This window comes from Trichechus manatus, unplaced genomic scaffold, assembly GCF_000243295.1.
Source record: "Trichechus manatus latirostris isolate Lorelei unplaced genomic scaffold, TriManLat1.0 scaffold00057, whole genome shotgun sequence".
Classification (NCBI taxonomy): domain Eukaryota; kingdom Metazoa; phylum Chordata; class Mammalia; order Sirenia; family Trichechidae; genus Trichechus; species Trichechus manatus.
Window position 1 is genome coordinate 12910616 of NW_004443993.1, and position 13746 is coordinate 12924361.

At 52.5% G+C, this 13746-nt stretch overlaps 1 protein-coding gene across 3 annotated transcripts in view; it reads left to right on the forward strand.

Moving 5' to 3' along the window:
• The window catches only part of GNG7 (G protein subunit gamma 7), a 115631-nt gene that overhangs the window by 71510 nt on the left and 30375 nt on the right, over window positions 1–13746 (forward strand). For 2 of the 3 annotated variants that reach the window (XM_004378490.2, XM_023733318.1), the window contains exons 1-2: window positions 3452–3507; window positions 5004–5040. In XM_004378490.2, coding sequence (XP_004378547.2) covers window positions 3500–3507; window positions 5004–5040 — 45 coding nt within the window. In that variant the 5' untranslated portion in view covers window positions 3452–3499. Of the gene's footprint in view, window positions 1–3451; window positions 3508–5003; window positions 5041–13746 lie in introns of those variants that run through there. The other variant, XM_023733319.1, reaches the window with a different exon arrangement.

Sequence of the window (13746 nt, forward strand, 5' to 3'; positions counted from 1 at the left end):
GCTCATAGGGTTTTCTTGGCTGTAATCTCAATGGAAGCTGATCACCAGGACTTTCCTCCGTGGCACCACCGAGTGGGTTCAAAGCACCAACCTTTAGGTTAGTGGTCCAGTGCAAACTATTTGCGCCACCCAGGGCTCTTACCTTAACTGATAACACCTTCCAAGACCTTATTTCCAAACAGGGTCAAGTTCACAGGTGCCAGGGGTTAGGACTTCAGTATGTCATTTAGGACGACATAAGTTAATTCATGCTGGCGGAGGTGGCCCCCGAACGGCAAGGTTATCCTAATGCCTCCCCCTTCCCCATGTTCTCCGCCACTTCAGTTTCTCTCCCTCCCCATCACCACTGTTCCAGGGCATTCTCATCACCCCAGAAAGAAACCCTGCACCCCTTAACAGTCACCCCGTCCTCCCTCCCCCAGCCCCAGACAACCGCTAATCTACTTTCTGTCTCTATAGCTTTGGCCGTTCTGGATGTTCCTTATGAGTGGGATCATACAACATGGGACCTCTCCTATGGGGCTCCTTCCACCCAGCGTAAGGCTTCCGCGGTTCCTCCAAGCTGCAGTGCGTATCAGTGCCTCATCTTTTACGGCTGAGTTACTGTCCCAGCGTATGGATGGAGCACGTGGTGTTTATCCATCACCTGCTGACGGACTCTTGGGGTGTTTCTACCTTTGGGCTCTCACGCAGAGTGCTACCAGGAACACGCCTGTACAAGCTTTTGTGCGAACATGCTTTCGTTTCTCATTTCTCTGAATTTCTCTTTCATCTCACTGAAGAGTGGAATTGCTGGGTCCCGTGGCAACACCACGTTTAACATTTTAAGGAACTGCCATTCCTCGGAGGGACCGTTCGTCTTTCTAGCTCAGGGTTCCGCAAACTGCTGCCAGCGGCTCAGGTCCAGCCCTCTGCCTGTGTCTGTAAATTAAGTTTTATCGGCACATGGCCACGTCCATTTGTTTGCGTATTGTCTACGGCTGCATCCATACCGTTGTTGTGTGCCGTGGAGTCCATTCCGGCTCATAGTGACCTCACGGGACAGAGAACTGCCCCATAGGGTTTTCTAGGTTTTTTTAGGGGAGCAGATGACTAGGTCTTTCTCCCACAGAGCCGCTGGGTGGGTTCAAACCACCAACCTTTTAGTTAGCAGCCGAGCGCTTAACCACTGTGCCACCAGGGCTCCTTTGCTTTCACGCTACAAGAGCAGGATCGAGTAATTGCAACAGAGGCCATTTGGCCTGCAAAACTGAAAGAATTATCTGGCGTTTTACAGAGGGTCTGTTTATTATTCACTACTTATCACACACACAGCACAGAAAGCTAGCCGTTACCCCGGTGGCACCGAATTCATCGGTGAACCTCCGGGCCCGGCTTTCCTGTAGAATGCAGGCTGGCCTCGCCCACTGGGGCTCTTGTGCGAACATGCTGCAGACAAGTTGGCCCCCAACTCGTGGTGACCCCATGTTCAGCTGCCCATCGGACTTCTGTGATCCATGGGGATTTCATTGGCTGATTTTTGGAAGTTGATTGCCAGGCCTTTCTTCCTAGTCCATTTTAGGCTGGAAGCTCTGCTGAAACCTGCTCAGCATCCTAGCAACACGCACACCTCCACGGACAGACGGGTGGTGGCCGTGCATACGGTCCACTGGCTGGGAATCAAACCTGGGTCTCCCTCTTGGAAGGCGAGAAATCTAGCCCCCAGCACAGAGAATAATCCAGCCCCAAATGTCAGCAGTGCTGCGGGTTTAGGTAAACTGAGGCCGGGCTGGGCGAGGCCTCTGTCTGTGTTCATCTCTGCCGGCTCTTGTCTAAGCCTTCCTGGGCCTCAGTTCTCTCAGCCGTAAAAAGCCCTCACTCCAGGGCCTCTCCTGGAAGGACTTAAAAATAGATCATTTCCTTTTTTTTTTTTTTTTTTTCCTTTTAACTCTGAGAAGCACTGGAGAGAAAACCACCCCTGCAGGAAGCTGCCCCAGGCAGTAAAAGAAACCTAAGTGCTTCTCTTTTCGAAGCTCTTCTGGGGAAGCCAGAGGGTAATCCCCTCCTCCACACTGGGCTGCAGTTTCTCTGCTTTCTGCTTCTCAGAAAGAAACTCACCTCCCTCCCTCCCGGCAGCATCCCTGCCTCCTCCCACGCCCAGGCGTGCAGGTCCTAGGGTGCCAGCAGGCCTGGAGCAGGGTCCCCATCAGAGCCCAGAGGGGCTGCCGACCCCCCACTGCCCTCGGCCTGCGTCCGGCAGGGAGGGGTCACTTCTAACACGGGGTCCCGACTCATCACAGCTGCACAGAGGCAGCTCTGCAGCTGATTCTGTTTATCTTATTCTTTTAATGACCAGTAACCATTATCTTTGCTCAGTCGAAAGCTCCGCTCACTTTCAATATCTATGACAGGGTTTCATGACCTCGGCACTGCTGACATGGGGGCCAGATCCTTCTCTGGGATGGGGCTGTCCTGTGCACTGTAGGGTGTTGAGCAGCATCCCTGGCCTCCACCCACTCGATACCAGTAGCACCCCCAAGTCATGACAACCACAATGTCCGCAGACATCACCCAGTATCCCCTGGGGGCAGAATCACCCCGAGTGAGAACCCTACTGACCCCTAAGAGACTCTGCGTCCCGTAATCATCTGACCTACTGACGTCCTAGGACGCTGCCCACGTTTAAATCCGCACGCTGCGTAGGGAGGAGAGAGGAGGGATGTCACAGGAGCTGGAGGGCCCCCTGGTTTACACCGTCTGACCCAGCGGGAATTTATTCTGGTGTGTGGTGTGAGGTAGGGATCAAACTCAGTGGTTTTTTTTGCCAAATGAATAACTTGTGCTACTGGCATCCAGTGGGTGGATGGTTGCTATGAGTCGGAATCGACTCGAGGGTAATGGGTTTTTTTGTTTTTTGGGTTTTTTTTACTGGCTTTGAGTGGGTGCAGGCCAGGGTTGCTGCTCAACAGCCTGCAGTGCACAGGACCAAACCCCACAACAAACAAGTATCTGGCTCCAAATGTCAGCAGTGCTGAGGAGGAGAAGGCCGGGCTTAGGGAAAGCTGTCCCAGCCGTCTCCTTCCTGCTGACAAGCCTCTGGGACCTGGGGCCCCCCAGAGAGTGGGGCCTGGCTTCCCGTGCTGGGTCTGGTATGAGAGGTTTCCCTCTGGCCTCAGGCCCCTGTGGCCTCAGACCCTACCTGCAGGGCCTGGGCTCCCGAGAAAGGCCTGAGTCACGAGGCCCGGGGCCACATGAGTGGCAGCAGAGAATATACCCTGCACGTAGGTGGAAAAAACCCCGCTGGTTTGTGGAAATAGCAAATGTTTGTAAAGGAAGAAGGGGCTGGGCCAGCTCTGGGGACCACAGGACCCATCAGAGCTGAGGGAAACGCCCCCCTCGTGAGTGCCCGCCGGGCCTCTGGGAGCTCCGGAAGTCTGGCCAGGCATCCGGGTGCTTTCTGTCATCTCACCAGGCAAGCCTGCTGTGGAACGAGGCCTGGGGACTTGGCTGCCTCTGGACCATGATGGGGTGGGCTGCCAGCTTCTGAGTGGGGTCTGCAGCTCAGTAGCAGGAGCCACAGAACCAGCCACTGTGTCTGCAGACCTTCCAGGGGACCTGTGCGCCTAGAACCCGCCTGGCGTGGCCCAGGGCAGAGGGACATCATAGCTAACCCAGAGTCCCCTCCTGGGCAGGTCTGCCCCCCAGGGGACACTGGGCGATGTCAGGGGACATTTGTGGGTGTCACGTCTGGGGAAGGGGATGCTACTGGCACTGAGTGAGTGGAGGCCAGGGATGCTGCTCAACACCCTACAGTGCACAGGACGCCCCACCCCAGAGAAGGATCTGGCCCCCATGTCAGCAGTGCCGAGAGGGGAGAGAACCTGCATTAATTATTTGCACAAAAATTTAATTTGATCCCTAGCTCATTCCGTACTCCAAAAAACCCAAACCAGCCGCCATCGAGTCATGGAGCCCCTGTGTGTTGCAGAGTGGGACTGTGCTCCACGCGGTTTTCAGTGGCTGATTTTTCACACATAGATCGCCAGACCTTTCTTCCAAGCTGCCTCTGGGGACCTCATTAACATAACAAAAGAAAACTTGTGCTTCCAAACAGGGTCACACTCACAAGTACAGGGGCCCGGACTTCAACATAACTTTTGGGGAGATGCAGTTCGATCCATAGTATATGGCTTTGTGGGAGGTAGGAAAGGGGGTGCCTCCTCAGGCTGGTGCATCCCCAGGTCAGCTGATGCAGTGGCAACAGTGGGGTGTGTGCCGGGGCCCGGCACCCCCACGGGACCTGGCATCACCCCCGTGTCACCCGCAGGTACTGGGTGTCAAAGTGGGGTGCTAATCGTGGCTGTGCGCAGGATTCTGCATGGAACAGGATTCAGTTCCACGGAAAATGGCTGCCCTCAAGTGCCCCAGCCCAGCCCACCCCCAGGGTCCTGATCACGGGGACTTATTTCCTGGTCTGTTGACCTCCCGGCCCTGGGCGTCCAGCATCCCTTCCTGTCACCATATACCTATCACTCCTTCCGCCCGGGGTTAATTGGTTTGCCCCCAAGCGTGCATTCTCCACTGCTCCCCCTGCCCCGGCACGTGGTTTGCACAAAACTAGAAACCCCAGATGGAAAAACACAAAGTATATTCCATTTTCCCGGCTGCGTTCCTGAATATTTTTGTTTTTCCTGCACTGGGGTGGTCTGGTGTGCCACTGGACTTTGAACGTGGTGTGGGCTGGGGCCCCGCGTTCTGCAGTGGAAGAATACAGATTCTAGAAGAAAGCAAGCCTTCTCCTGGCAGAAACACAGACGTCCTTCCTGAGTGGATGGGTTGTAAGGCGAAGAGGTTGATCCCCCGAGCCGCTCGGGATGACACAGCCGTTTCTAATTTGCATGCTGCGTTCTTGGGTACAGCCAAGTATTTCTCTGAGAAAAACTGGGTGTAGGTGTCTGACTCCTACTTAAGTAGAAAAATATTTAACCGTTCTTTTCTCTCTCTCTCTCTCCTTTCTCAAACAGGTTTATAAAGTGGTGCTTCGCAGGAAAACTCAAAAAGGTATGTCACTTGTGTCTGACTTCACCAGCTTGGAATCTCTTGTTTTTTTGGAAAAAGGAACAAACAAGTCGCAGTGTTTTGTGGGCATGACACGCCGGGAGGTGATGTCATAGCGTAAGGAGCTCTGGGCTCTGAGCCAGGAAACCTGAGTTCAAATCCCACACCCACACTTGGGCGGAACCCTTTCAACTCTCTGTGTTGGGAGTAATAAATATCCTCCACTGCCCAGGAGTGTCGCTGAGATTCAGTGATAGAAAGTTGACATAAGAACGTACAACGCCAGACATAGGAGTTGTTCTTAGCTGCTGTCAAGTCGGCCCCCGACTCACAGTGACCCCATGCACGGTGGAACAAAATGCTGCCCACTCCTGCGCCGTATCCGTGATCGGCTGTGGATCGGACCCTTGGGATCCACAGGGTTGTCACTGATTTTTGGAAGTAGATTGCCAGGCCTTTCTTCCTAGTCTTAGCTGGAAGCTCCACTGTAACCTGTTCAGCATCCCAGCACCACACGAGCTTCCACGGACTGACAGGTGGTGGCTGCACGTGCGGTGCCTTGGCCGGGAATCAAAACTGGACAGCGCTGTTGTCAGGTGCTGTCAGGTCGGCTCCGACGTGGTCCCGCACCATCATTGCGATTACTGCTGTGCTTCAGTCCATCCTTGCGGCTGTTGTGCTAACCGACCTCATTAAAGGTTTCCCTTGTCTTCACCGATTCTTTACCAAGTTTCCTGAGCGACACAAATGATTTTCAGTTGACTACTAACTGAAAAGTCGGAGGTTTGAACCCACTCAGCAGTGCCACAGAAGAAAGTCCTGGCCATCTGCTTCCACAAAGATTATAGCCAAGAAAACCCTATAGAGCTCAGTTCTACCCTGTAACACGTGGCGTTGCCATAAGTTGGAGTTGACTCAACTCATGGCAACAGATTCGGTTTTCGACTTTACCAAACATGATGTCCTTTTCTAGAGCTTAGTTTTCCTGATAATGTGTCCAAGGTAAGCAAGACAAAGCCTCTCCATCCTCCGTTCTAAAGAGCATTCTGGTTGTATTTCTTTTAAGGCTGATGTGTTCATTCTTCTGGCAGTCCACAGTGTACTGAATCGAAAACCGTGACTGATTTGCTAATTTTTGTGTTTCTAGGAATTTGTCCATTCCGTGTAGATTACCTAATTTGTTGGCACATCATTGCTCATAGCAGTCTCTTGTAATTCTTTTCTTTTCTGTAAAGTCGGTAGTAATGTCCCAACTTCCATTTCTGACTTTAGTTATTTACGTTTCTGTCTCTCTTTTTTTTTTTTTTCCCCCTCCTCAGCCTAGCTAAAGGTTTGTCAGTTTTGTTGATCTTTTCAAAGACACAACTTTCAGTTTTATGGATTCTCTCTGTTGTCTTTCTAGTCTCTATTCTGTTTACCTCTACTCTCATCTCTGTGACTTCCTTCCTTCTACTGGCTTCAGGTCTAGTTTGCTTTTCTTTTTCTAGTTCCCCAAGTCGTAAAGTTAGGCTGTTGGTTGGAGAGCTTTTTTCTTGTCTAATGTAGGCATTCACAGCTATAGATTTCCCCGGAAACCCTACTTTAGCAACCCCCCTTCTGTTTTGGTATTCTGCGTTTTCATTTTCCGTCTCTCCCTGTGTTCTCTATTTCTACAGTGGTTTCTTCTTTGACCCGTTGGTTGAGAGTGGGTTGTTTCATTTTCAGGGATTCCATGATTGATTTGGGAAGGAAAGAGGAATCGGGAAGCGTTTCTTAGTTGGGGACATCCAGCAGTGATGTTGTTTGAATGGGCTTCTATCCCAAGAGCATGTCAGGACCTTTTGTTTTGGTGCTTAGACAGCTCTCCTCTGCAGGGCCAGTGGGTAAGGTGGAGAGAGGGCTGGATTTGGGGTGGGGGGTCTATTTCCTCTGGACTCCAACTTTGCCACTTAATAATTTGAGGGCACTAAAGAAAAACTAAAAAGTAAAGTAGAGGGTCAGGGAAAAAGAGGAAGACCGTCAACGAGATGGACTGACACAGTGGCTCCAACCATGGACTCAAGCATAACAACGATTGTGAGGATGGCGCAGGACCGGGCAGTGTTTCGTTCTGTTGTTCGTGGGGTCGCTATGAGTCGGAACCGACTTGATGGAATCTGACAACAATAACAAAGAAAAACTGAGTCATCAAGATAAGCAACATTATGATGTGATAGTTTTCAAAAGTAAAACAAGTGCAGAATAATCCGTCAGAAACAAATACCCACATTTCAAACAAAGACAGGATCTGACAGGGCTGGGGCTAATTTAAAGGGGAGGGAAGTGAGGCACTGCCTCGGGGGGCAGAACTTAAAGGGCCCCCAAAAACTCAGTCATCATGGTAAGTCCCATTTTAATGCAAAGTTTTTTTTTTTTAAAAAAAACTCAAAATGGATGCAAAAAATAAAAAGAAATCAACAGTGAACAGAACATCAAAATTTAAAAGAAAGACAGGGATCATGGCACCCTAATGCCGGGACCCAGGCAGACCTGGCTTTGATGAAAAGTTTGCTATTTTGTTCACTATAGATTTTTTGCATTCATTTTGCTTTTTTGAATATTGCATTAAAATATGATTTGTCACTGTCATGGATTGAATTGTGTCCCCCAAAATATCTGTCAACTTGGCTAGGTCATGATTCCCAGTATTGTATGATTGTCCACCATTTTGTCATCTGATGCGATTTCCCTATGTGTGGTAAATCCTATCTCTATGATGTAATGCGATGGATTAGTGGCAGTTATATTGATGAGATCTACAAGATTAGATAGTGTCTTAAGCCAATCTCTTTTGAGATATAAAAGAGAGAAGCAAACAGAGAGACAGGGGGAGCTCACACCACCAAGAAAGCAGCGCTGGGAGCAGAGCGTGTCCTTTGGACCTGAGGTTCCTGCGCTGAGATGCTCCCAGACCAAAGGAAAGTTGACGACACGCACCTTCCTCCAGAGCTGATGGAGAAAGTGTTCCCCTGGAGCCGACGCCCTGAATTTGGACTTGTAGCCTACTGGACTGTGAGAGAATAAACTTCTCTTTGTTGAAGCCATCCACTCGTGGTATTTCTGTTAGAGCAGCGCTAGATGACTAAGACAATCGCCAGAGTTGAGGCGTTGGCACCTTCTTAAACCGTGTACAGTCGGTGAGTGCCTTACTCGCCTCGCCCTTAACTTCTGTGCCTGAGGCCATTGCCTCACCAGCCTTGCCCTCCTCACCCTTAAATTCCACACCAGGTGAGTGCCTGGGCCAGACCCCACACAGCCTTGTTACCACAGACCTGACAGCAATGCTGACGGCGAGGACAGAGCTCATGATTTAAAACGTGACCGTTGGCCGAGTGGTCATCAGCTCAACCCCGTGCCTGCGGCGTCTCCCGTAAATCCCCTCACGCTCTCCATGGACAAAGACTAGACCCTTTTACCGATAGGGGGCCAGGCCTCAGGCGCCTGAGGACACCCAGCCAGCATGGGAGGACCTGGGGGAGGAGCTGGTCTTCCAGGACGCACGTGTGCCCAGGTGGAGGTGCGGGATCTCCCGGCCCCTCGCCCGGGCAGCAGGCGGAGCTGAGCTGCTGGGCTGGCTCGGAGGCGGGCGTGTGGACTTGTCCGTGTAGCCTCATGCTGTGAGGATTAGGTCACCGACGCAGCAGCATCTGCCAGCAGGGATGACAGAGAACTCCAGCCCGTGGCAACAGGCAGCCCTTGTAGTGCGCTGTGAGCAGGTGCTAAGCCCCTCTGGCCCAGGGAGTGCAGCCGTCTGCGCCTCCCCGCAGACCCACCTGGCCACTCAGCAGACGTGCAACAGGCGTTTGCTGGGGGCCGGGGGCTGCAGCGCCTCACTGACTTCCCTCACAAGTCCTGGGTAGCAGGCGTCTATTCCCACTTCACGGGTGGGTACACTGAGGCTCGGCGGCTGGTCGGCAGGAGGCCCAGGATCTGGGCTCTGGGCCACGTGTTTTATTATTTTGCCATTTTACAGTTCCTGGGTGGTGCAAACGGTGAATGCACTCGGCTGCTAACTGAAAGCTTGGAGGCTCAAGTCTACCCAGAGGCACCTCGAAAGAAAGGCCTGGCAATCTGCTGCCAAAAAATCGGCCACTGAAAACCCTACAGAGGGCACTTCTGACACACGTGGGGCCACCGTGAGCCGGAGTCAGCTCCACAGCAATCAGTGGCGTTTTGCAGGTGGGGAAACCGAGGCTCAGTATGAAGACTTGGCGTGACCCAGTGGCTGGTCAGTGGTGAGGCCAAAAATGAGCACCCGGTGGTCTCTCTCTGGCTGTGCCTGCCCCCTGCCCATCTGGGCGGGGCCCCTCAGAGCCCTCCAGGCCACTGCTACTCCCTGGAGGGGTCAGGAGCGGGGAGAGCAGCCGGCCAGCGGCTGTGAGTTTGGGGAGCTGAGCTGAGGAGGGAGGTGCATTTTAGAGCATGGTGCTCAGAGACAGAGAGAGCCCGCCAGGGGCCAGCAGCGTGGTGGTGCTGTCAGCTGCCTCCCGTTGGCCCCGAATCATGACCACCCCCCAGACAAGGGAACAAAGCGCCGCCCGGTCCTGGGCCAGGCAAGATAAGGAGCAAACAAGTCTCAGTGTTTTGTGGGCACGACACGCCGGGAGGTGATGTCATAGCGTAAGGAGCTCTGGGCTCTGAGCCAGGAAACCTGAGTTCAAATCCCACACCCACACTTGGGCGGAACCCTTTCAACTCTCTGCATCGGAAGTAATATCCTCCGCTGCCCAGGAGTGTTGCTGAGATTCGGTGATAGAAAGTTGACATAAAAACGCACAACGCCAGACATAGGAGTTGTTATCAGCTGCTGTCGAGTTGGCCCCTGACTCATGGTGACCCCATGCACGGTGGAACAAAATGCTGCCTGGTCCTGCACCATCCCCGTGATCGGCTGTGGATTGGACCGTTGGGATCCACAGGGTTTTCATTGGCTGATTTTTGGAAGTCGATCACCAGGCCTTTCTTCCTAGTCCATCTTAGTTTGGAAGCTCCGCTGAAACCTATTCAGCATCCCAGCACCACACAAGCCTCCACGGACAGACGGGTGGTGGCTGCGCGTGAGGTGCATGTCTTAGGCTCTAGTGCTGCTCTAACAGAAATATGAGTGGACGGCTTTAACAAAGAGAAATTTATTCTCTCACAGTAAAATAGGCTAAAAGTCCAAATTCAGGGCGTCAGCTCCCGGGGAAGTCTTTCTCTCTCTGTCGGCCTTCTCAACAATGTTCCCCCGGACTAGAAGCTTCTCCGCACAGGGACCCCAGGTCCAAAGGATACGCTCTGCTTCAGGCATTGCTTTCTTGGTGGTATGAGGTCCCCGTGTCTCTCTGCTCACTTCTCTCTTTATATCTCAAGAGATTGCCTCAGGACAGAATCCCAATCTTGTAGACTGAGTCCTGCCTCACTAACACAACTGCCACCCATCCTCCCTCATTAACATCATAGAGGCAGGATTTACTGGAAAATCACACAGTACCAGGAATCATGGGAAGACACACCCTCCACTAAGGCTGCCTCATTGACATAACAAAGACAACCCATTCCCAAATGGGATTATAGCCACAGGCATAGAGGTTAGGATCTTCAACACGTGATTCTGGGGGGACACATTTCAATCCATAACAGATAGATAAGTAGGTAGACAGACAGACAGGCAGACAGACATCTTACTGGTTCTGGTTCTCTAGAGAAGGCCGACTAAGATGGCTGCTTGCTGGCTAGAGGCTGGAGGCCCTCAGCCCCTGGAGGCCGCCTGCCATGTGGGTCGCCTACTTCCTCCAGCCAGCCAGGGGGGTCTCTGGAGGTGGGAGAGGAAGGCGGAGGAGCTGGCCGCGCCCCTCTGAAGACCTCAGAGAACACGTGGCCGCCCCGCCACGTCCCGTGAGGATTCAGGCACCCAAGCCTGCAGAGGGCTGCACGGCTCCTTCCAGCACCTTCCATCCACTTCCTGTGTGCCCCTTCCCACCCAAACTGTTTCTTCCTAAATCCTTGGAGCCTGGGAGCAGGGTGCCCCCACCGAGGCGGCCCAGTTCCCCTTTCCAGCGAGAGGCGCGGGGAGCTCGGCGCAGCCCAGGTCTTGGCCTCGTTTCTGCTTTAGCAAGAAAAGTCGTCATGGAATCTGGATGGGTGAGAAAGGGGCTGTCAGCATGAGCCAAACCACACACTCAGTCACATTGTTAGACATTCCAGGCAGGACATCAGAACCTCATCTCGGGCAGCGGCTGCTAGGAAGCCGAGATGAACTCATTATCACAAGGGGTTTGTGCAAAGCGAGTGCTGTCCCCCCACCCACCCACACCCCCGTGCCCCTGCAGGCTTCGGGTCCCTCCCCCACCCCAGGCTCATGGCTGACCTGGATGCTATCCTATGGAGACCCATCCCTCCCTCAGGTCACTGGTGCTTGGTGCACTGTGGATGTCCCTCTCTGGAAAGTTCTAGAAGAAATGCCAAGACTTCATGCTTGTGTGGTGGTTCCTCAAAAGTGGAACATAGAACTACTATGTTGTTATTAGGTGCCTTCGAGTCAGTTCTGACTCACAGCGACCCCGTGTACAACAGAACAAAACACTGCCCGGTCCTGCCCCATCCTCACAATCACTGTTATGCTTGAGCCCATTGTTGCAGCCACTGTTGTCAATCCATCTCATTGAGGGTCTACCTCTTTTTTCACTGACCCTCTACTTTACCAAGCATGACGTCCTTCTCCAGGGACTGATCCCTTCTGATAACATGTCCAAAGTATGTGAGACAAAGTCTCACCATCTTCGCTTCTAAGGAGCATTCTGGCTGTACTTCTTCCAGGACAGATTGGTTGGTTCTTCTGGCAGCCCATGGTGTAGTCAATATTCTTCATTCATCATTCACCATTCATATGACTTAGCAGTCCCAACCCTAGGTATCTACCCAGAAGAAGTGAAGGCAGGAACACAAACAGAAACCTGTACACTAGTGTTCACTGCGGCGTTTTTCACGAGAGCCAAAAGGTGAACCAACCAAAAGTCCATCCACAGGTGAATGGGTAAACCCAATGTGGTCCATCCATACAATGGAATATTACTCAGCCCTAAAGAGAAATACACACCACAATGTGGATGATCCTGGAAAACACGATGCTGAGCGAAATAAGCAGTCAAAGAAGGGCAAATACTGTGTGATCTCACTTACATATTGTTGTTAGGTGCCATTGAGTCCATTCCAACCACAGCAACCCCACGTGACAGAGTAGAACTTGGCTGTAATCTTTACGGGAGCAGATTGCTAGATCTTTGTCCTGTGGAGCCCCGGAGTGGGTTCAAACTGCCAACTTTACAGTTAACAGCTGAGCGCTTAACTGTTGTGCCACCCAGGCTCCTTAAATAAGCAAATATATAGAAACCAAAGATTGTTAGTGGTTACCAGGGATGGGAGGGAGGAGGAAAGGGGGAATTGTTGCTTAGGGGGCATTGAGGTTATGTCAATGGCGGTGGAATGATTTGGAAAAGGGTGTCAAGAATGGTTGTACAACTTGAAGAATGTCATCAGTGTCACTGAATTGTACATGAAGAAATTGTTGAGATGGCGTATGTTTCATTGTGTATATTTTCACCATAATTTAAAAAAAAAAAACAAAGACTCCAAGCTTAGCATCCCAGTTCGAATTCAAGTCCTTCCCCAGTCAAGGCTGCAGATGAGAACGTGGCCCGTGACACTGGATTGCAGCCCGGGGAAGCCCTCCCCGCCCCTCTACTTCCTCCTCCAGCTCAGCCCCCGGCTGCCGTGAGCCACAACTTACATCTTGCGCTGAAGGGTCCCGGGAAAACTCTTTCTTCCTTGCCCCTCGGGTGTGTTTGAGGGTCCAGCTTCGAGCCAGACACAGGCTGATTGGTGGCCAGGTAGGAGTGCAAGGCCGATGTTTGATGCTGTGCAGAGGCAGCTTGACGCTGGACCGCAAACCCTTGTGTCTGCACCTGGCAACACCCACAGGTCCACAGATCTCGACCTGCCCTTGACACTAAGGATTCCCTGCGTCTGGCGGGAGCAGGTCCCAGGAGCTGCTATGGCAGCCTCAGCCTGCCCAGACTTCTCACCTGGACCAGGTGGGACCAACACAAAGTGACATTTCACAGGAACACTCCTAGGCTGGGACATTCTTTAGAACAGGGTCTTCCCCCTGCCCTCCCCCAACCCTGGCCGTACTGACACGGGGCCAGACCCTTCTCTGGGGTGGGCTGTCCTGGGCACTGTAGGGTGTTTAGCAGCATCCCTGACCTCCACCCACTCGATGCCAGTAGCACCCCCCTCCAGTCATGACAACCACAAATGACCCTGGAGAAAGAGTCAGCTGGCCATTCCTGGCTCTGAAGATGCAGGAAAGAGCCGTGGGCCGAGGAACACAGGGCCTCTAGCAGCCGGAACAGGCAGGAGACACGTTCTCCCTGGGCCTCCGGAAGGAACCAGCCCTCCGAACACCTTGATTTCAGCCCAGTGAGGAGCGTATTGGACTTCTTACCTCCAGAACTGTGGAGTAATACACTTGGTCATTTTTTAAAACTTGTGATGGACGTATGTGCACCAAGACACTGGGCAGCACATCTGTGTCATTCCAGGCAACCAGGTTTATAGTGATTTGTCACAGCAGCAAGAAGACACTCATGCAGTCCCCAAGGAGTGTTCAGGGAGCTATGGACACACCAAAACACGGCTGGCAGATCAGGG